The sequence below is a fragment of the Heptranchias perlo genome, chromosome 33 (genome assembly GCF_035084215.1).
Source record: "Heptranchias perlo isolate sHepPer1 chromosome 33, sHepPer1.hap1, whole genome shotgun sequence".
NCBI classification, from domain to species: domain Eukaryota; kingdom Metazoa; phylum Chordata; class Chondrichthyes; order Hexanchiformes; family Hexanchidae; genus Heptranchias; species Heptranchias perlo.
The window spans coordinates 4,886,049-4,908,866 of record NC_090357.1 but is presented as its reverse complement, the minus strand read 5'-3'; the positions used below and the strand labels follow the sequence as shown (position 1 = coordinate 4,908,866).

General features: G+C 48.2%; 1 protein-coding gene across 2 annotated transcripts in view; it reads right to left on the bottom strand.

Moving 5' to 3' along the window:
- The window catches only part of LOC137301420 (transmembrane protease serine 4-like), a 53,240-nt gene extending 31,202 nt beyond the window's left edge, over window positions 1-22,038 (bottom strand). The window contains exon 1 of one of the 2 annotated variants that reach the window (XM_067970913.1): window positions 21,929-22,038. In XM_067970913.1, the coding sequence (XP_067827014.1) occupies window positions 21,929-21,964 (36 nt within the window). In that variant the 5' untranslated portion in view covers window positions 21,965-22,038. Of the gene's footprint in view, window positions 1-17,199; window positions 17,261-21,928 lie in introns of those variants that run through there. The other variant, XM_067970914.1, reaches the window with a different exon arrangement.
- Between the last annotated feature and the right edge of the window lie 780 nt (window positions 22,039-22,818).

Sequence of the window (22,818 nt, the reverse complement as noted above, 5' to 3'; positions counted from 1 at the left end):
CCCACTTCCAATCATCTCCTTAAACCCCTCTCCTCCGCCCCCTCCATCCTCACATCCAACTTAAGTGAAAGGGGCTTATGGATTTCTTTGTAAATTAAGAGTGAGACCACCCATTCAGCTGCCTCTGCCACATCCTCCTCTTACTTTTGCGCCACAAACCTTCCAAATAGTTCTTTCCCCAGCCCAAGGTTTGAATCCTACTCATGTATTTGGGAAACCCTTCTGGAATTTCTCACACCTTCCTGGAGCGTATACAAGGATACGCTTGTCGTCTGATGCACTCACCACCACCACCACAACAACAACTTGCATTTATATAGCGCCTTTCGCATGGTAAAACATCCCAAGGTGCTTCACAGGAGCGTTTGTCAAACAAAATTTGACATCGAATCACGTAAGGAGATATTAGGACAGGTGACCAAAAGCTTGTTCAAAGAGGTAGGTTTCAAGGAGCATCTTAAAAGGAGGAGAGAGAAGCGGAGAGGTTTAGGGAGGGAATTCCAGAGCTTAGGACCTAGGCAGCTGAAGGCACGGACGCCAATGGTGGAGCGATGAAAATCAGGGACGCGCAAGAGGCCGAAATTGGAGGAGCGCAGAGATCTTGGAGGATTGTAGGACTGGAGGAGGTTACAGAGGAGAGGGGGCGAGGCCGTGGAGGGATTCGAAAATGAGGATGAGTCGGTCCTCCTCTGAATTTTCCTACAACACCAGGTTGTAGTCCAACAGCTTTATTTGAAATCACAAGCTTTCGGAGCTTTCCTCCTTCGCCACCTGACGAAGGAGGAAAGCTCCGAAAGCTTGTGATTTCAAATAAAGCTGTTGGACTATAACCTGGTGTTGTAAGACTCCTTACATTTGTCCACCCCAGTCCATCACCGGCATCTCCACATCATGGATTTTCCTCAGTAAGCCCCAAACACTCCATCCTACACACACTTCCTCCTCACTCTATTCAAACGGAGACTCATCACGCGATCACTTATTTTTATTCCTTCCTAGTACTATACTCTGAACTGAAATCCTCACCTCCCTCCGCCTTCACTTCTTACGACCTGCAGCCTTTTAAATTCCAAGCTTGGCATCACATAACCATTGCTTCCTCATTTAAAAGTAAGAGAGATTCTAATAGAGGAAATATCTAGTAATCGGTGCGGTGAGAGATTTTCACTAGTGTGCATATCGACCTCTCGAACATTACACATTTGGAAACCTCGGGCGGTCTCTTGCACACCTGCTTTCCGCAAGTGTTGCTGGAAGAGTTGATGCCACGAATGAAACATTTCAGATCTCACAACGTGAACAGTCCTCACCTCAGCCCAATCAGTCAGATCCCCAAAGCTCCAGCAGCTCGCAAGGAAGGATTGCTATAAACCTGCGAGAAAAGGAGCCAAGTCCAGAGTCGGAGTAGGAAATAAGCAGGACGACAGCGCCAGAAATCTTCCCTTTACCGGAGAAAGCAGAAGTTCTGCTTTAAAGGGCCGAGATGGAAAAAGAAGAGAAACTCTTCCCTTCCAACCAAAGTGAAAGGAATCCGATATCGTAACAGCAGCGATAGCGAGTTTGCTCAACTGGAGAAGGATCTCAAGAACTGGTCACACCTACAGAGTAATAAACTCAGGACTTTGCTCAATACCCTTCGTACCTAATCTAACCCGCTGCAATTAACTGCATCACTTTCCAACCTCCCACCAGACTGAAAGGTAAATAACTGGAAGAAATTTGAATTAAAAAGAAAACTCGCACAATTGATAAAAAGATTGAAGGGGTCGGGTTTCCGTTCGTTCACACCAGTAATATCGGCACAATCTGAGCGGAAACGGCCAAACCAGAGCAAAAGATCGGGGGAATTTTAAACGTGAATGAGTTACACCCAAGATCACTTACGCTTGTGGTTTCCACAATCTTTGACACTGGTTCAAGATTCAATCCGCCCGGAATCAGGTCCCGGCCACAAAACTGGCCACGCCCCCAGGTCGAAATTGCGAGGTTCCGCGATTATGTTGGTCCGGGAATCTCTTCAAATTGCGCTCATTTTTTGTTTGTTGTGCACTAGTCGACACGTTTTAAAAGTTTTCTCATATCAAAAAGTATTTAACTTACTAAGAAACTGACTAGTGTACACCGATGAACTTTTAAATGGTTCAGTACAGTTTTTTTTTAAAAAGTCATTTTTAGTGATTTTAAACCAGGTTACTCACAGGTGCAGGACTGGGCACTCTTATTAAGAATGCTTATTTTTGCCGATAAACCCATTTCCAGCTGTATTAATGAAACGGCACCAGGTTACCACTCTTAAACACATCAAGGAACACTTTTTAAATGCAAAGAAATAAAAGAGAAACAATTACATTCGATTACACCGCTCGATCACGCTGGCTCACGGAAGATTTTACGTTTGTGATTTTCTGCAAAAACGCATTTGCATAACTTGAACTGTAACCGACACAGTGCACGTTCAAGGGCACTTTGAGCAAAATTTCCCGATTTAGAACAATCGCCCATGTCAGGAGTTGAGCAAGATCTGCTCGTTGTTTGCGCTGCTGCAAAGGATTGCAACATTCAACCAGCCCCTGGGCTGTCGAGTCAGACTAAGCTTCTCGATCTGTTTGTATACAGAGCCTTGGCGTCGATCCCCTTCTCTGCAAATGAAAGGTACCTTGCAACTCAAGTATCCTGCAGTTGGCAGACGTTGCTAAACACTCAGGAGCTGTTTGACTGGATTTATTTTCAATGATTTCCTCCTCCACTTATCCCTTCCCTTCCCCCACACTTGCGACCTGATATTGAATGTTACGTGGTCTTTTCTGCATGTAGTTTGGTAATTAAATAAACAGGATGCTAATCGTTGATTTCTCACTATTCACGACTTGTACAAACAATATGCATGGAGAACAGCTTCATATAATCACAATTAGTTAATGACCTAGAGGTAAATCACCTCCCCTCCCCCTCCTCTGAGCCCCCACCACCACCTCCCGACCATGAGATTATCTTGTTCAGTTTACACCAAGGCGGGTGGATGGAATTAAGATACAGATCAGCACGATCTAATTGAATGGCGGAACAGGCTCGAGGGGCTGAATGGCCTCCTCCTGTTCCAATTGGTAAATTCATATACCTGCGATACAAGGAAGACGTGGGCTGGGAATTTCCTGGGAGCTGCTCCGCCATCATAACTTCACCAGGAGTGTGGCATAAACCCCATATATGTGCGCAGATGGGGGTCTCTGCCGTACTACCAGTGATGTTGCGGCAGCGGAGCACGCCACAGTGTTTACACCGCGAGTGGTTAGGATCTGGAATGCACTGCCCGAGGGGGTGGTGGAGGCAGATTCAATCATGGCCTTCAAAAGGGAACCGGATAAGTACTTGAAAGGAAAAAATTTGCAGGGCTACGGGGATAGGGCGGGGGAGTCGGACTAGCTGGACTGCTCTCGCAGAGAGCCGGCGCAGACTCGATGGGCCAAATGGCCTCCTTCCGTGCTGTAACCTTTCTATGATTCTACCTCCTGGGTAGGGTGTGGCTCAGCGTTGAACCAGTCTTGTTTGAACCATATCTTCTCCATCACCAAGACCGCCTACTTCCACCTCGGGATAGCACCTGTCTCAGCTCATCTGCTGCTGAAACCCTCATCTATACTTTTGTTACCTCCAGACTCGACTATTCCAATGCTCACCTGCCCGGCCTCCCACTTTCCACCTCTGAAAACTTGAGCTCATCCAAAACTCTGCTGCCCGTATCCTAACTCGTACCATGTCCCGTTCCCCCATCACCCCCACCCCCACCGTGCTCGCTGACCTGCACTGGCTCCTGGTCCGGCAACACCTCAATTTTAAAATTCCGATCTTGGTTTTCAAATCCCTCCATGGCCCTCGCCCCCTCCCTATCTCTGTAACCTCCTCCAGCCCGACAACCCTCCGAGATCTCTGCGCTCCTCCAATTCTGGCCTCTTGCGCATCCCTGATTTTAATCGCTCCACCATTGGCGGCCGTGCCTTCAGCTGCCTAGGCCCTAAACTCTGGAATTCTCTCCCTAAACCTCTCCGCCTCTCTCTCCTCCTTTAAGACGCTCGTTAAAACCTACCTCTTTGACCAATCAAGAAAAAAACCTTAGTGAGAGGACTGTGTGTGGTTTTGGGCTCCACATTATAGGAAGGATATTGAGGCAATAGAGCGCAGATACACTAAGATGCCGTCTGGTCTGAGGAAATACAAATATGAAGAAAGACTTGAAAAGTTGAGGTTGTTTTCCTTAGAGTAGTAGAGATTAAAGGGCAATGTGATAGAGTGGTTTAAAATGATGAAGGAATGGGACAGAGTTGCTAGAAACAGACTGCTTCCAGTGATTGAGAGGTTTAGAACAAAGGACATAGAAGCAAGAGAGGGCAAGAGAAATATATATATATATATATATATATAATCTAGCAGTTTGATTCATCTCAGTGCCTTGCTTGGCCACTTCAGAGGGCAGCTAAGAGTCAACCACGTCGGTGTAGGACTGGAGTCACATATAACAACAACTTGCATTTATATAGCGCCTTTAACGTAGTAAAACGTCCCAAGGCGCTTCACAGGAATGATTGGCAAACAAAGTTGGTCACCGAGCCACATAAGAAGACAATAGGACAGGTGACCAAAAGCACTGGAATAGTCAAGTCGGGAGGTAACAAAGGCATGGATGAGGGTTTCAGCAGCAGATGGGCTGAGTCAGGGGGGAGCCGGGCGATGATTGAGAGTGAAATAAGAACATAAGAACATAAGAACATGAGAAATTGGAGCAGGAGTAGGCCAATCGGCCCCTCGAGCCTGCTCCGCCATTCAATAAGATCATGGCTGATCTGATCCCAACCACAAATCTAAAGAACACAAGAAGTCGGAGCAGGACCCGGCCACATAGCCCCTGGGCCCTCTCCGCCACCCACAGGGCATTGACCGATCCGAACTCAGCTTCATGTCCAATTTCCTGCCCGCTCCCCATAACCCCTAATTCCCTTTACTTCTAGGAAACTGTCTATTTCTGTTTTAAATTTATCTAATGATGTAGCTTCCACAGCTTCCTGGGGCAGCAAATTCCACAGACCTACCACCCTCTGAGTGAAGAAGTTTCTCCTCATCTCAGTTTTGAAAGAGCAGCCCCTTATTCTAAGATTATGCCCCCTAGTTCTAGTTTCACCCATCTTTGGGAACATCCTTACTGCATCCACCCGATCAAGACCCTTCACAATCTTATATGTTTCAATAAGATCGCCTCGCATTCTTCTGAACTCCAATGAGTAGAGTCCCAATCTACTCAACCTCTCCTCATATGTCCGCCCCCTCATCCCCGGGATTAACCGCGTGAACCTTCTTTGTACTGCCTCGAGAGCAAGTATGTCTTTTCTTAAGTATGGAGACCAAAACTGTATGCAGTATTCCAGGTGCGGTCTCACCAATACCTTATATAACTGCAGCAATACCTCCTTGTTTTTATATTCTATCCCCCTAGCAATAAAAGCCAACATTCCGTTGGCTTTCTTGATCACCTGCTGCACCTGCATACCAACTTTTTGATTTTCTTGCACTAGGACCCCCAGATCCCTTTGTACTGCAGTACTTTCCAGTCTCTCGCCATTAAGAAAATAACTTGCTCTCTGATTTTTCCTGCCAAAGTGCATAACCTCACATTTTCCAATATTATATTGCATCTGCCAAATCTCCGCCCACTCACCCAGCCTGTCTATATCCCCTTGCAGGTTTTTTATGTCCTCCTCACTCTCTACTTTCCCTCCCATCTTTGTATCATCTGCAATGCTTCCAGGGCCTGCCATAGGTCCAGAAGCTACTATAGTTATCTCCAAATCTCCAGCGGCTACCTGCGGACCCTCACCACTATAGCTGCTGAAAAGAACTCCACCATTGCATTCCCTTTACAAATGGGCCTGGTGCAAAACCTTATGGAGGCAAGAAAATTACGCAAGCAGTCTTGGTGATGGAGCGGCTATGTGGTCCGAAGCTCACCCCGGGGTCAAATAGGACGCCAAGGTTGCCAACGGTTTGGTTCAGCCTCAGCCAGTGGCCAGGGAGAGGGATGGAGTCAGACCGGGAAAGGACATCAGGTTTCCTTCCCTAAAGGGCGTTAGTGAACCAGTTGGGTTTTTACGACAATCCGACAACTTCACGGTCACTTTTACTGATAGCGGCTTTTTATTTCCAAATCCTGGAGGGTCACCGTTGACCAGAAACTCATCTGGACCAGCCACACAAAAACTACAAAAGCTGCAAAAACAAAAGCAGAAAATGCCGAAGACACCCAGCAGGTCTGTCTGTGAGTGGTTCGATAGGTTAGTGCGTGGTGCTTATATAACTAGTACAGGCTGGGAGTTCAAGCCACACCTAGAGCAGACCGCTCGGGTGGCCCTGGAGAGGGAGCATGCGGTGCCTGCCAGTACCCTAGAGGCCTTCTGTGACCCAAAGGTTGCCAACCCTCCAGGAACGGCCCAGGGGTCCTCAGGAATTGAAAATTAATCTCCAGGATACAGCTGTGGGCAAAACCCAGGAGAAAAATCATAGAGGGGACATTAGAACAAAATTGTATTTTCTTTAAACACTTTCATTTATTAGTTGTGAAGATATTGGGAGTTGGGAGAGAAAAAGGGTGCTTGACTAACAGTCAAGATTAATCCAATTGGGCAACAAAGAGACCGTTCGCTTTCCAATTGGCCGCAGGAAGGCAGTGCACCCGGAGGATGGACCAATGGCGGGAGCGTGGAGGGGGCAGGGTGGTTCGAGGCGGGAGGTCATGTGATGAAAGCTCTAGGAATACACCTAACCAGAGTTGGCAACCCTACTCTATTAGTGCGCTCTGCAAGGGACTGGTGTGTTTGGTAAACGTCGAGAATAACATTGTTATTTACTTTGAGAAGTTTCCTTTAACTCGTGCTCAAGTTCTGTTATTAGTTGTGCCCCTTTAAAATGGTGGCCCATTTGTTTGTTTTTTTTGTTGATGTCACTGGGAGAACCTTATTGGTTCTATTATAAAAGGTATCTGAAAGAGGAGAGGTTAATGTTTTGGTTTCTACCTGAAACATTAATCTGCCTTCTCTTAGATGCTGACAGACCTGAATTGTCTATTTGTTTAACACTTTCTCTTCCCTCCATCCTGTGATGTGTGTGTTTATTAATCTTTATTTTCACTCCCATCCACAAAGCTAGACTCAGTTCAGACTTGTTCACTTCAACCAGGCTGCAAAGTCAGGAAACAAAGAGGGAGCGAGAGGGGAAACAAAGAGGGAGCGAGAGGGGAAACAAAGAGGGAGCGAGAGGGGAAACAAAGAGGGAGCGAGAGGGGAAACAAAGAGGGAGCGAGAGGGGAAACAAAGAGGGAGCGAGAGGGGAAACAAAGAGGGAGCGAGAGGGGAAACAAAGAGGGAGCGAGAGGGGAAACAAAGAGGGAGCGAGAGGGGAAACAAAGAGGGAGCGAGAGAGGAAAAAAAGAGGGAGCGAGAGGGGAAACAAAGAGGGAGCGAGAGGGGAAACAAAGAGGGAGCGAGAGGGGAAACAAAGAGGGAGCGAGAGGGGAAACAAAGAGGGAGCGAGAGGGGAAACAAAGAGGGAGCGAGAGGGGAAACAAAGAGGGAGCGAGAGGGGAAACAAAGAGGGAGCGAGAGGGGAAACAAAGAGGGAGCGAGAGGGGAAACAAAGAGGGAGCGAGAGAGGAAAAAAGAGGGAGCGAGAGGGGAAACAAAGAGGGAGCGAGAGAGGGAAAAAAGAGGGAGCGAGAGGGGAAACAAAGAGGGAGCGAGAGGGGAAACAAAGAGGGAGCGAGAGGGGAAACAAAGAGGGAGCGAGAGAGGGAAAAAAGAGGGAGCGAGAGGGGAAACAAAGAGGGAGCGAGAGGGGAAACAAAGAGGGAGCGAGAGGGGAAACAAAGAGGGAGCGAGAGGGGAAACAAAGAGGGAGCGAGAGGGGAAACAAAGAGGGAGCGAGAGGGGAAACAAAGAGGGAGCGAGAGGGGAAACAAAGAGGGAGCGAGAGGAAAAAAGAGGGAGCGAGAGGGGAAACAAAGAGGGAGCGAGAGAGGGAAACAAAGAGGGAGCGAGAGGAAAAAAGAGGGAGCGAGAGGGGAAACAAAGAGGGAGCGAGAGGGGAAACAAAGAGGGAGCGAGAGGAAAAAAGAGGGAGCGAGAGGGGAAACAAAGAGGGAGCGAGAGGGGAAACAAAGAGGGAGCGAGAGAGGAAAAAAGAGGGAGCGAGAGGGGAAACAAAGAGGGAGCGAGAGGGGAAACAAAGAGGGAGCGAGAGAGGGAAAAAAGAGGGAGCGAGAGGGGAAACAAAGAGGGAGCGAGAGGGGAAACAAAGAGGGAGCGAGAGGGGAAACAAAGAGGGAGCGAGAGGGGAAACAAAGAGGGAGCGAGAGAGGGAAACAAAGAGGGAGCGAGAGAGGGAAAAAAGAGGGAGCGAGAGGGGAAACAAAGAGGGAGCGAGAGGGGAAACAAAGAGGGAGCGAGAGAGGGAAAAAAGAGGGAGCGAGAGGGGAAACAAAGAGGGAGCGAGAGGGGAAACAAAGAGGGAGCGAGAGAGGGAAAAAAGAGGGAGCGAGAGGGGAAACAAAGAGGGAGCGAGAGGGAAAACAAAGAGGGAGCGAGAGGGGAAACAAAGAGGGAGCGAGAGAGGGAAAAAAGAGGGAGCGAGAGGGGAAACAAAGAGGGAGCGAGAGGGGAAACAAAGAGGGAGCGAGAGGGGAAACAAAGAGGGAGAGAGAGAGGAACAAAGAGGGAGCGAGAGGGGAAACAAAGAGGGAGCGAGAGGGGAAACAAAGAGGGAGAGAGAGAGGAACAAAGAGGGAGCGAGAGGGGAAACAAAGAGGGAGCGAGAGGGGAAACAAAGAGGGAGCGAGAGGGGAAACAAAGAGGGAGCGAGAGGGGAAACAAAGAGGGAGCGAGAGGGGAAACAAAGAGGGAGCGAGAGGGGAAACAAAGAGGGAGCGAGAGGGGAAACAAAGAGGGAGCGAGAGGGGAAACAAAGAGGGAGCGAGAGGGGAAACAAAGAGGGAGCGAGAGAGGGAAAAAAGAGGGAGCGAGAGGGGAAACAAAGAGGGAGCGAGAGGGGAAACAAAGAGGGAGCGAGAGAGGGAAAAAAGAGGGAGCGAGAGGGGAAACAAAGAGGGAGCGAGAGAGGGAAAAAAGAGGGAGCGAGAGAGGGAAAAAAGAGGGAGCGAGAGAGGGAAAAAAGAGGGAGCGAGAGGAAAAAAAGAGGGAGCGAGAGGAAAAAAAGAGGGAGCGAGAGGGGAAAAAAAGAGGGAGCGAGAGGGGAAACAAAGAGGGAGCGAGAGGGGAAACAAAGAGGGAGCGAGAGAGGGAAAAAAGAGGGAGCGAGAGGAAAAAAAGAGGGAGCGAGAGGGGAAAAAAAGAGGGAGCGAGAGAGGAACAAAGAGGGAGCGAGAGGGGAAACAAAGAGGGAGCGAGAGGGGAAACAAAGAGGGAGCGAGAGGGGAAACAAAGAGGGAGCGAGAGGGGAAACAAAGAGGGAGCGAGAGGGGAAACAAAGAGGGAGAGAGAGAGGAACAAAGAGGGAGCGAGAGGGGAAACAAAGAGGGAGCGAGAGGGGAAACAAAGAGGGAGCGAGAGGGGAAACAAAGAGGGAGCGAGAGGGGAAACAAAGAGGGAGCGAGAGGGGAAACAAAGAGGGAGCGAGAGGGGAAACAAAGAGGGAGCGAGAGAGGGAAAAAAGAGGGAGCGAGAGGGGAAACAAAGAGGGAGCGAGAGAGGGAAAAAAGAGGGAGCGAGAGAGGGAAAAAAGAGGGAGCGAGAGAGGGAAAAAAGAGGGAGCGAGAGGAAAAAAAGAGGGAGCGAGAGGAAAAAAAGAGGGAGCGAGAGGGGAAAAAAAGAGGGAGCGAGAGGGGAAACAAAGAGGGAGCGAGAGGGGAAACAAAGAGGGAGCGAGAGAGGGAAAAAAGAGGGAGCGAGAGGAAAAAAAGAGGGAGCGAGAGGAAAAATAGAGGGAGCGAGAGAGGGAAAAAAAAGAGGGAGCGAGAGAGGGAAAAAAAAGAGGGAGCGAGAGGAAAAAAGAGGGAGCGAGAGGAAAAAAGAGGGAGCGAGAGGAAAAAAGAGGGAGCGAGAGGGAAAAAAGAGGGAGCGAGAGGAAAAAAGAGGGAGCGAGAGAGGAAAAAAGAGGGAGCGAGAGAGGAAAAAAGAGGGAGCGAGAGAGGAAAAAAGAGGGAGCGAGAGAGGAAAAAAGAGGGAGAGAGAGAGGAAAAAAGAGGGAGAGAGAGAGGAAAAAAGAGGGAGCGAGAGAGGAAAAAAGAGGGAGCGAGAGAGGAAAAAAGAGGGAGAGAGAGAGGAACAAAGAGGGAGAGAGAGAGAGGAGAAAAAAGAGGGAGAGAGAGAGAGAGAGAGAGGAAAAACGAAGGAGAGAGAGAGGAAAAAAAGGAGAGAGAGAGGAAAAACAGGAGAGAGAGAGGAAAAACAGGAGAGAGAGAGGAAAAACAGGAGAGAGAGAGGAAAAACAGGAGAGAGAGAGGAAAAACAGGAGAGAGAGAGGAAAAACAGAGGAGGAGAGAGAGAGAGGAAAAACAGAGGGGGAGAGAGAGAGAGAGGAAAAACAGAGGGGGAGAGAGAGAGAGAGGAAAAACGAGGGGGAGAGAGAGAGAGAGAGAAAAACGAGGGAGAGAGAAAGAGAGAGAAAAACGAGGGAGAGAGAAAGAGAGAGAAAAACGAGGGAGAGAGAGAGAGAAAAACGAGGGAGAGAGAGAGAGAAATGAGGGAGAGAGGGAGAGAAAAGAGGGAGAGAGAGAGAGAGAGAAAAGAGAGAGAGAGAGAAAAGAGGGAGAGAGAGAGAAAAGAGGGAGAGAGAGAGAAAAGAGGGAAAGGGAGAGAGTGAGAGAAAAGAGGGCGAGAGAAAAGAGAGAGAGATAGGGAAAAGAGAGAAAGAGAGAGAGATAGGGAAAAGAGAGAAAGAGAGAGAGATAGGGAAAAGAGAGAAAGAGAGAGAGGTAGGGAAAAGAGAGAAAGAGAGAGAGATAGGGAAAAGAGAGAAAGAGGGAGAGATAGGGAAAAGAGAGAAAGAGAGAGAGATAGGGAAAAGAGAGAAAGAGAGAGAGATAGGGAAAAGAGAGAAAGAGAGAGAGATAGGGAAAAGAGAGAAAGAGAGAGAGATAGGGAAAAGAGAGAAAGAGAGAGAGGTAGGGAAAAGAGAGAAAGAGAGAGAGGTAGGGAAAAGAGAGAAAGAGGGAGAGATAGGGAAAAGAGAGAAAGAGAGAGAGATAGGGAAAAGAGAGAAAGAGAGAGAGATAGGGAAAAGAGAGAAAGAGAGAGAGATAGGGAAAAGAGAGAAAGAGAGAGAGATAGGGAAAAGAGAGAAAGAGAGAGAGATAGGGAAAAGAGAGAAAGAGAGAGAGATAGGGAAAAGAGAGAAAGAGAGAGAGATAGGGAAAAGAGAGAAAGAGAGAGAGATAGGGAAAAGAGAGAAAGAGAGAGAGATAGGGAAAAGAGAGAAAGAGAGAGTAAAAAAGAGGGAGAGAGAGAGTAAAAAAGAGGGAGAGAGAGAGTAAAAAAGAGGGAGAGAGAGAGTAAAAAAGAGGGAGAGAGAGAGTAAAAAAGAGGGAGAGAGAGAGTAAAAAAGAGAGAGAGAGAGAGAGAAAGGAAAAAAGAGGGAGAGAGAGAGAGAAAGGAAAAAAGAGGGAGAGAGAGAGAGAAAGGAAAAAAGAGGGAGAGAGAGAGAGAAAGGAAAAAAGAGGGAGAGAGAGAGAGAAAGGAAAAAAGAGGGAGAGAGAGAGAGAAAGGAAAAAAGAGGGAGAGAGAGAGAAAGGAAAAAAGAGGGAGAGAGAGAGAGAAAGGAAAAAAGAGGGAGAGAGAGAGAGAAAGGAAAAAAGAGGGAGAGAGAGAGAGAAAGGAAAAAAGAGGGAGAGAGAGAGAGAAAGGAAAAAAGAGGGAGAGAGAGAGAGAAAGGAAAAAAGAGGGAGAGAGAGAGAGAAAGGAAAAAAGGAGGCGAGCGGGAGAAAGGAAAAAAGGAGAGAGGGAGAGAGAGAGGAAAAAAGAGGGGGAGAGAGAGGGAGAAAGAAAGAGAGAGAGAGAATGAGACAGTGAGAAAAAATGTGAGAAAGAAAAAAAACACCTTTCATGACCTCAGGACATCCCAATACAATTAACAGGTATTGCAGCACTTTTTTGAAGTGCAGACACTGATGTTATGAGGAAGACGGCAGTCAATATACACACAGCAAGGTCCCACACTGAAAGACCAGATAATCTGTTTTAGTGATGTTAGTTGAAGGATAAACATTGGCAGGACATCGGGAGAACTCCCGTTCTTCAAATAGTGCCACGGAAACTTTTACGTCCACCTGAGAGGGAAGATAGTTTAACACAGTTTAACGTTTCATCTAGAATCATAGAAATTTACGCCGCAGAAGGAGGCCATTCGGCCCATCGTGTCTGCGGCGGCCGAAAAAAAGCTCTCCAGCCTAATCCCACCTTCCAGCACTTGGTCCATAGCCCTGTAGGTTACAGAACTTCAAATGCACATCCAAGTACTTTTTAAATGAGTTGAGTGTTTCTGCCTCTACCACCCTTTCAGGCAGTGCGTTCCAGACCCCCACCATCCTGAGTGGAAAAATTTCTCCTCAACTCCCCTCTAATCCTTCTACCAATCATTTTAAATCTATGCCCCCTGGTTATTGACCTCTCTGCTAAGGGAAACTGGTCCTTCCTATCCACTCTTTCTAGGCCCCTCATAATTTTGTATGCCTCAATTAAATCTCCGCTCAGCCTCCTTTGTTCCAAAGAAAACAATCTTTCCTCATAGCTAAAATTCTCCAGTCCTGGCAACATCCTTGTAAATCTCCTCTGTACCCTCTCTAGTGCAATCACATCTTTCCTGTAATGTGGTGACCAGAACTGTACGCAGTACTCTAGCTGTGGCTTAACTAGTGTTTTATAGAGTTCTAGCATAACCTCTCTGCTCTTATATTCTATGCCTCAACTAATAAAGGAAAGTATCCCATATGCCTTCTTAACCACCTGATCGACATGTCCTGCTACCATCAGGGATCTGTGGACATGCACTCCATGGTCCCTCTGTTCCTATACTCCTCTCAGTATCCTCCCATTTATTATGTATTCCTTTGCCTTGTTTGCCCTCCCTGAATGCATTATCTCACACTTCTCCGGATTGAATTCCATTTGCCACTTTTCTGCCCACCTGACATAAAATTACAAAGCAATATTGATAGATTATGTGAATGCGCAAACTGTGGCAAATGGAATTCAATGTAGGCAAATGTGAGGTCATCCACTTTGGATAAAAAAGGATAGAACAGGGTACTTTCTAAATGGTAAAAAGTTAAAAACAGTGGATGTCCAAAGGGACTTAGGGGTTCAGGTACATAGATCATTGAAGTGTCATGCAACAGGTGCAGAAAATAATCAATAAGGCTAATGGAATACTGGCCTTTATATCTAGAGGACTGGAGTACAAGGGGGCAGAAGTTATGCTGCAGCTATACAAAACCCTGGTTAGACCGCACTAGAGTACTGTGAGCAGTTCTGGGCACCGCACCTTCAGAAGGACATATTGGCCTTGGAGGGAGTGCAGCGTAGGTTTACTAGAATGATACCCGGATTTCAAGGGTTAAGCTACGAGGAGAGATTACACAAATTGGGGTTGTATTCTCTAGAGTTTCGAAGGTTAAGGGGTGATCTGATCGAAGTTTATAAGATATTAAGGGGGACAGATAGGGTGGATAGAGAGAAACTATTTCCGCTGGTTGGGGATTCTAGGAGTAGGGGGCACAGTCTAAAAATTAGAGCCAGACCTTTCAGAAGTGAGATTAGAAAACATTTCTACAAACAAAGGGTGGTAGAAATTTAGAACTCTTTTCCGCAAACGGCAATTGATACTAGCTCAATTGCTAAATTTAATTCTGAGATAGATAGCTTTTTGGCAACCAAAGGTATTAAGGGATATGGGCCAAAGGCAGGTATATGGAGTTAGATCACAGATCAGCCACGATCTTATCAAATGGCGGAGCAGGCACGAGGGGCTGAATGGCCTACTCCTGTTCCTATGTTCCATTGATACCTTTCTGTAGTCTACAGCTTTCCTCCTCGCTATTAGCCACACGGCCAATTTTTGTATCATCTGCAATCTTCTTAATCATGCCCCTACATTTAAGTCTAAATCATTGATATATACCACAAAAAGCAAGGGACCGAGTACTGAGCCCTGCGGAACCCTACTGGAAACAGCCTTCCAGTCACAAAAACACCGGTCGACCATTACCCTTTGCCACTGAGCCAATTTTGGACCCAACGAGCCACTTTCCCTTGCGTCCCATGGGCTTTTACTTTGTTGACCAGTCTGACATGTGTGACCTTATCAAAAGCCTTGCTAAAATCCAAGGCGGCCTTCGAGACACATGACAACGCAAAATCGTCGAGCAGAAATTGATAGCCAAGTTCCGCACCCATGAGGACGGCCTCAACCGGGATCTTGGGTTCATGTCACGCTACACGTAACCCCACCAGCGGAAAAAAAAAAGTTATCTGTTTTTAATACAACTGGACATTCTCTCTCTCTCTCTCTCTCTCTCTCTCTCTGCCTTGCGGGTCTCTTTCTCTCTCTGGCTCACTCACCTGACGAAGGAGGTAAGCTCCGAAAGCTTCTGATTTTCAAATAAAACTGTCGGACTATAACCTGGCGTTGCAAGATTCCTTACATGTGTAATCTGACCCATTGTGTATTCAGTATACTGGGATGTAATGTTTTCCGTGGCTAACCTGTCTGAACACCAACGACACCTTTGAACGCTGTGATCGTCTCCCAACCTATGCGATTTTAGAACCCTTCACTCACTCACCTGACGAAGGAGGTAAGCTCCGAAAGCTTGTGATTTTCAAATAATACTGTTGGACTATAACCCGGTGTTGCAAGATTCCGTACAAAAATCCATGTAGACTACATCAAATGCACTATGCTCATCGACCCTCCTTGTTACCTCCTCAAAAAATTCAAGCACCTCCAACAGTTCAGCACTCCCTCAGTACTGCAGTTGTAGAGTGTCAGCCTAGATTATGTGCTCAAGTCTCTGGAGGGGGGCTTGAATCCATCAACCCACAGGTACCAGCCATGGCTCAGTGGGTAACACTCTTGCCTCTGAGTCAGAAGGTCATGTGTTCATGTCCCACTCCAGACTCAAGCACGTAATCCATGCCCTCACTCCCAGTGCAGTACTGAGGGAGTGCAACACTATCAGAGGTACTGACTTTTACCCGTTCTCCCCTCCCCCGCCTTTTTACCCGTTCTCCCCTCCCCCGCCTTTTTGCCCCTTCTCTCCTCCCCCGCCTTTTTGCCCGTTCTCTCCTCCCCCGCCATCCCTTTCTGTTTTGTTCAGACCTGTCTCCCAAGAATCAGTTCTCATGCTAGGCCCACACCCAAAACATTAAACCTATTGTTCCTCTCAGGTAGTTACTGGCAGTGTATCTCAGATTCCCAGCATTTGTTTGTCATCCCGGATAAGTTACTGTCTCGTCTGCCTCGGTGTTACTCCCTTGACCGCGGTGACAGTACCACCGAGTTGCACTCACCAGCAGGTGCCAGTTTCTGGTCACTAGTCATCCAAATCCCTGCTGCCTGGATCCTAACTCACACAAAGTCCCGTTCACCCCTGTGCTCGCTGACCTACATTGGCTCACGGTCCGGCAACGCCTTGATTTTAAATTCGCAATCTTGTTTTCCCAAATCCCTCGATGGCCTCGCCCCTCCCCTATCTCTGTAACCTCCTCCAGCCCTACAACCCTCCGAGATCTCTGCGCTCTTCCAATTCTGGCCTCTTGCGCATCCCCCGATTTCCTTCACTCCACCATTGGCGGAAGTGCCAACCTTTCCGCCTTTCCAACTCCCTCTCCTCCTTTAAGATGCTCTTTAAAACCCACCTCTTTGACCAAGCTTGGGGTCACCTGTCCTAATATCTCCTTATGTGGCTCGGTGTCAAGTTTTGTTTGATAATCGCTCCTGTGAAGCGCCTTGGGACGTTTTACTACGTTAAAGGCGCTCTATATAAAAGCGAGTTGTTATTGCTAGTCTGGCCGTAGTTATCTAATCAGAGTCGGAGCAGCAGCAATTGGGCCTCACCAACCATGGGGGAGGGTGGAGGATTACCTACCCATGATCACTACACGGTAATTCCTGTCTGTGTAAGTGGGGGAAATCAGGAGAAAACGGGATCAGACTCAACTGCAATGCGCAAGAGGCCAGAATCGGAGGAGCGCAGAGATCTCGGAGGGCTGTAGGGCTGGAGGAGGTTACAGAGATAGGGAAGGGGCGAGGGGCGAGGGCCATGGAGGGATCTGGGAAAACAAGGTTGAATAGGAACATCGAAAACTGGAGAGGTGTCTGTGGAGACCACCGGCCCCAATTCTGGGCTTGCACCTGAGCCAAGGACCGGAGGGTAGTGGACACACTGAGAGTGAGTGGGTTCGAGGTGTAATGAGACAAAGAAAGTAAGAAACAAAGACTTGCATTTATATAGCGCCTTTCACGACCTCGGGACATCCCAAAGCACTTTACAGCCAATGAAGTACTTTTTGAAGTGTGGACACTGTTCTAATGTAGGAAATGCAGCAGCCAATTTGCGCACAGCAAGATCCCACAAACAGCAATGAGATAAATGGCCAGATAATCTGTCTTTAGTGATATTGGTTGAGGGATAAATATGGGCCTCAGGACACCGGGGAAAACTCCCCTGCTCTTCTTCGAGATAGTGCCGTATGAATTTTTTTACGTCCACCTGAAAGGGCAGACGGGGCCTCGGTTTAACGTCTCATCCAAAAGACGGCATCTCCGACAGTGCAGCACTCCCTCAGTACCGGCACTGGGAGTGTCGGCCTAGATTATGGGTCAAGGAAAATTTAAAAAAAAAACAAAGATCTGCAGAACAGGCTGTGAAGAGGAAGCAGGTAACTCCAGACAAGCTATTCTCGTCCTCACCACCATACCAGAGCAAAATGGGTCAGAGGTGCTTTGAAAACATCTTAACACTACAGCTGCAATAATCCAGAGCACGGCTGCAAGTTTCAAAATCCAAAACAGCCAGCGGAGAACCAGTGTCAGAACAGACAAGCACACGATACCCTCAGGGTCTTTGTTTCGATAATCCCGGGCTAATTTTGTCAAAAAAGCAACCAACAACGTGGTGGAGAGCAGAATGAGAAGCTTCCCACTTACCTTTTGGGACTTTTTAACCATTGCTGCAGCTGCAAGAGCTGTTTGGAGCTTTGTGCTTCCACTGCAAGTGTCAGGCAGGAAGTGCTGGCTCTAGGCTGCCGTGACAGGAGCAGGTGATGTCACGCTGATCTGGGAAAATCCAGGTGAGCAGAGGCTGCTGTGTGCCAGCTCGGTACGTCGAGGATTACACACCCCCCAGGGCTCTCTTGCGCCGCCCCCCAACACAGAAATATACACAGTTCAGCGTTCCCCCCCCGTCCCACAGAAATATACACACATCCCAGGATTCTCCCGCCCCCACACAGAAATACAGAGATAGGGTCTTCCCCCCCTCCGGCACCTCCCCACAGAAATATGCACCATGCCCAGGATACACCCACCTCAACACACAGACACGTACACAGCAAAAAGTACACGGTCACATACATATGTTCACATTGGAGACGCAGATGGTTTATAAATAGAATAACGGGTACAGGGGAGGGAGTTACAGTCTCACTTAAACATCAGTCGTGGTTCATGTGGTAGCACCATCAGCTGTGAGTCAGAAGGTCGTGGGTTCAAGTCCCACTCCAGAGACTTGAGCACAAAATCCCGGCTGACACTCCCAGTGCAGTACTGAGGGAGAGCTGCACTGTGGGATCTTGCTGTGCGCAAATTGGCTGCTGCGTTTCATACATTACAACAGTGACTACACTTCAAAAGTACTTCCTTGGGATGCCCTGAGGTCGTGAGAAGTGTTATATAAATGCAGGTTTTTCGTTCTTTAACGGAAACCCAGGGGCTCGATTTCCAGGTGAAGTAGCGGGTGCATTGGGGGTCGGGGGGGGCGGGGGCTCCGAAAATCGTGGAAATCCCGAGCGGGTTCAGAGCCCGGCTCCGACCCGCAGGCTTCCGATTTCCCCACTGACATGTCTGGGCGCGCGCGCCTCCCGAGTGCAGAAGTCCCACCGGCAATTAAAGCCGGCGGGATGATACTTTGCATAGTTGTTCAGCTAGTTGAGGTATTTGAAGCACTCAATTGTCTCGACATTTTGGCAGGGGTGCGATTTTGAAACATCCTCAGCGTGTTTCCTGTGCTGTGGGAAACATTCCCTGTTGCAAGAGATGTGTTTCAGCCAGCAGCCGGTGGGAGATGCAAAGGATTATTTGAGAGGTGGGGAGAAAACGTCATTGATTGCAGCAGGGCACTCTGTCACTTCAGACAAAGTTTTGGCTGCAAGGTCTTTGTGTTTTCACTCAAAATTCTTACTTTCTACCCAAAACTCTGCTGTTCAAACATATTTTAACTACTTTGCGGACCCCCTCAAAATCACACCGTCAGGATCGGGTGGTGGGGGGGGCCAGGGCTGCATTCACCACTTCATCAGAGGACGAGCAACATCACCAGCCTCGCCAGGCACAGCGTCCACCTCCGCCACGTGGAGCTCCACAACACAGTGCTGCGCCACAGGCACCTGCACAAGAGCACAGAGGGCAACAAGAGAAAGTGACATCGCAGGAGGCACTACCCTCGCCACAGGGTCTACAGACCGAGGCTCAGCTTCCTGGACCTCTCTGAGGAGCATTGCACACCGAGGTTCAGAGTCAGTCGTCAGAGGCAGGACACTTCCTCCCATCTGCCGGGTAGAAGACATCCCTCCTCCTCCTCACCCCATCCAGTAGCACCTGGAGCGAGGCATCGCTAAATTTTGGAGCAGCCTTTCCTCAGGGCTGCTCCACTGTGGTGCGTGGGTGTTTGCTCCAGGAGCAGCCATTGGAGGACTGCCCCTTTAAATAGAGCTCCTCCAGCTGACAGCCTGTGATGTGGGCGCGCAGTCCGCCCGCTGCGCAGCTTTTGGACGGCAAGCCCGGCTCCAATTCACTCGCGAGTGTGTGGAAAATGGACATTTTTTATTGGGCGGGTTACCCACGCGCCCAATCACCCCCATGCTAATATCAGGGCCGAAGAGTGAGTTAGAGGCTGGAATCTAATCGAGGGGTTTGGAGGGTTTATATATAGAATAACATTTACCCGGGAGTGAGTTAGAGGCTGGGATCTAACCGAGGGGTTCAGCTGGTTTATATATAGAATAACGGATACCCGGGAGTGAGTTAGAGGCTGGGATCTAACCGAGGGGTTCAGCTGGTTTATATATAGAATAACGGATACCCGGGAGTGAGTTAGAGGCTGGGATCTAACCGAGGGGTTCAGCTGGTTTATATATAGAATAACGGATACCCGGGAGTGAGTTAGAGGCTGGGATCTAACCGAGGGGTTCAGCTGGTTTATATATAGAATAACGGATACCCGGGAGTGAGTTAGAGGCTGGGATCTAACCGAGGGGTTCAGGTGGTTTATATATAGAATAACGGATACCCGGGAGTGAGTTAGAGGCTGGGATCTAACCGAGGGGTTCGGAGGGTTTATGAAGATTAATGATATCATGCATCAAAAAGTGAGTCCAGCTTAACTTTTGAGACGAATCCCAGCTGTATGAGGGTGAAACTGGGCTCAATTGACTCTGAACACAGAAGATTTCATTTTGACTGTAAAACGATGCCATGGTGCGATTGAGATCATAAACTACATGAAGACCTTTAGCAAAATAGACCCCACCCCACCCCCCAACCCCACACCAGCCCTGAATTATTCTCCGTTATAGAAACACAACATTGAGCAGGTGCCACTGCCCGAGTTGAGTGATGTTCCCAGAGAGGGCGGGAGCCCAGTCAGCGACAGCAGTGAAAGAGTTAACACCACTGCACTATCGGCACAGCACGAAACCAGTCGGACAGGATTTTCTGTCCTGTGGACATGTTGGAGAGTAACTGGTCTCAGAACTGCCGCAGGTGGTTAAACTGAGCTCAATTCTTTTTTCTCTTCCCCTTCCCCCCTTGTTCTGTTCCTTTTTTTAAAAAAAATGCGGTCCGTCTGGAGTCCTGGGGAAGGGTTGAAGGCCTGAAACAGCGACTGATGTCTTTCCACAGACGCTGCCTAACCTGCTGAGTATTTCCAGCTTTCTCCGTTTCTATTTTCAATTCTCTGGAAATTTGACACCACATCTCTCCTCTGTGGTTGTCGATGGATGCCCTGCATTGTGTAGTACTATACGGAACCATTGTAGGGCCCATCCCCAGTCTGTGCTGAGTCAGCTGATCCCAGCAGGGTGGTGAATGGGGGTCCCGTAATTGGCCTCAGTGCCTTAATGATCCCTCTAGGATTGGCAAGGAGTCTCCAGGAATTAAAGGTTAATCTCCTGGACGCCACTGCGAGCAAAACCGAGGACAGAAATTATAAGGGCACTAAAATAAAAAAGTGCGTTTTTTCTTCATTTTTTTTTTTGTTTATTAGTTATAAAAATATTGGAGATGGGGGGAGGGGAAAATAAGGCTGTTTGACAGACAAGTCAAGAATCATCCAATCGGGTAATGGAGAGTCTGTTCACTTTCCAATTGTCTGGGAAGGCGGGCCGTCCCGAGGATGGACGTGTCCGGTGACCAACGGCAGGAGCGTGGGGGTTGGAAGCGGCAGGGTCATGTGACAATACCTCCAGGAATACGTCCAGAGTAGGCAACACTAATGCCTTAAGGAATTGGAAAAGTTGGCCACTGACTGGAGAGCGTGCATTTGGTGAGCGAGGATTGGATGCATCTGAAACGCCCCTCGCACGCTCGCTCTCCGATCTTAGGAACATAGGAATTACAGACGATAAAAGACCAAGGTCCATCTAGTTCGCAATCCACCATCCTGGTGGTCGCACGATACAACAATAATGGAGTTAGTACCTTCAACAACAACAACAAATTGCATTTATATAGCGCCTTTAATGTAGCAAAACGTCCCAAGGCGCTTCACAGAACTGTTATCAAACAAAATTTGACACCCAGCCACGTTAGGAGATATTAGGACAGGTGACCAAAAGCTTGATCAAAGAGATAGATTTCAAGGAGCATCATAAAAGGAGGAGAGAGGTGGAGGGGTTTAGGGAGGGAATTCCGAAGCTTAGGACCTAGGTAGCTGAAGGCACGGCCGCCAATGGTGGAGCGATTAAAATCGGGGATGCGCAACAGGCCAGAATTGGAGGAACGCAGAGATCTCGGAGGGTTGTAGGGCAGGAGGAGGTTACAGAGATAGAGGGGGGTGAGGCCATGGGGGGATTTGAAAACAAGGATGAGAATCAGAGGAAAACATCATCAACTCTCCCTTTCCCCCCCATCCCGTTTTGACCCCAACATTCATTCACTCTCCCTCTCCCTCCTTCCTTACTACCGGCCTCCAGCTGCCAGCAGCACAGATGAAGCACTAAACTGGGACCTTTCTTGGCTCAGTAACCTGCTAGGTGGGGCAGTTACTCACTGGACAATGAGAGAAGCCCATTGCACATCATCTAAAATACTTCCTTGACTTGACCTTTTGGCTACCTTTGACCTCCCGGTTCCACTGCTGTGTTCTTGCTCAGTTCTCTTGGGTTAAAGTCTCAAAAACAGTCTGATTTGGGGGGGTGGGTTAACCTTTAATAAAAGTTACACGGTGCGTTTTCACCTCAGCCAAATCCACATGGAGGTGTGATCCCATTGCAACACCGACCTTTCATCTCTTGAGACCTCAGCCCAACTGCAGCCAAGAATGGGACAGGGTTGGTGCCTTTGTTTCTATAACGCCCACTGATTCACACCTACACAAACATCTCTCTACCACATCTCTCAAACAAACAAACAAACAACAAAAAACCTGTGCTCTCCTTACCCGTCGCTTGTCCTTGCCTTTCAATATTTTTTTCATTCTGTTTCCTGCAGGCAGGATTTCAGTTGGTAAGCAGCAGATGGAAGTGTCTCAGCCTCGCTCCCTCTCGCTGAGGAGATAATGAAAGTGCAGTAAGTGCCCTTAAACATTGGACAGAGTTAACAAACAATTCACTTTATGGCAGCTGTAAAAATTTACCTGCAGATGGAAAGAAACAAAAGCAGCCGCCTTCAGAGGGAAAAGGATGTGACCTCACTCAACCCGTTAAACTCCATCAGTTTAAAACTGAAGAAAGCATGGAATGAGAAGAATTTATTTAGCCCAATTTAATCTCTCGAGGGAGAGTTCTATTCGCCCATTCTGTTGCTGTACATTAATAAAAGGTTTCTTACAAGCCATTTTCTTTTGGCCAACTGACATTGTCCTTCAGATGGAGGGTCTCAGGAACATGTCAATCTCGGCAGAGGACCCTGTTACTAACTGGAGGGAGGCATCAAACAACTAAAGCATTGTCTTTGGGGGATCAGAGAATATTCATGTAGAACTTTCCCTCAGGTGATTAAATGGGTGGGTAGAGTCCATGATGGGGTAGAGTATACATGGGTTATGGAAGGAGATAGATGAGTAGGTAGGGTCCATGATGGGGTAGAGTATACATGGCCTGTGGGAGAAAGTTAATGGGTGGGTAGAGTGTACATGGCCTGCAGGAGAGGGTTAATGGGTGGGTAGAGTCCATAATAGGTTAGAGTATGCATGGCCTGTGGGAGACGGTTAATGGATAGGTAGAGTCTATAATGGGGTACAGTGTACAAGGGATGTGGATGCAGATTAAATATGTGGGTAGAGTCCATGATAGGCCAAACTGTACAGATGGGTTTGCTAACCGAACCATT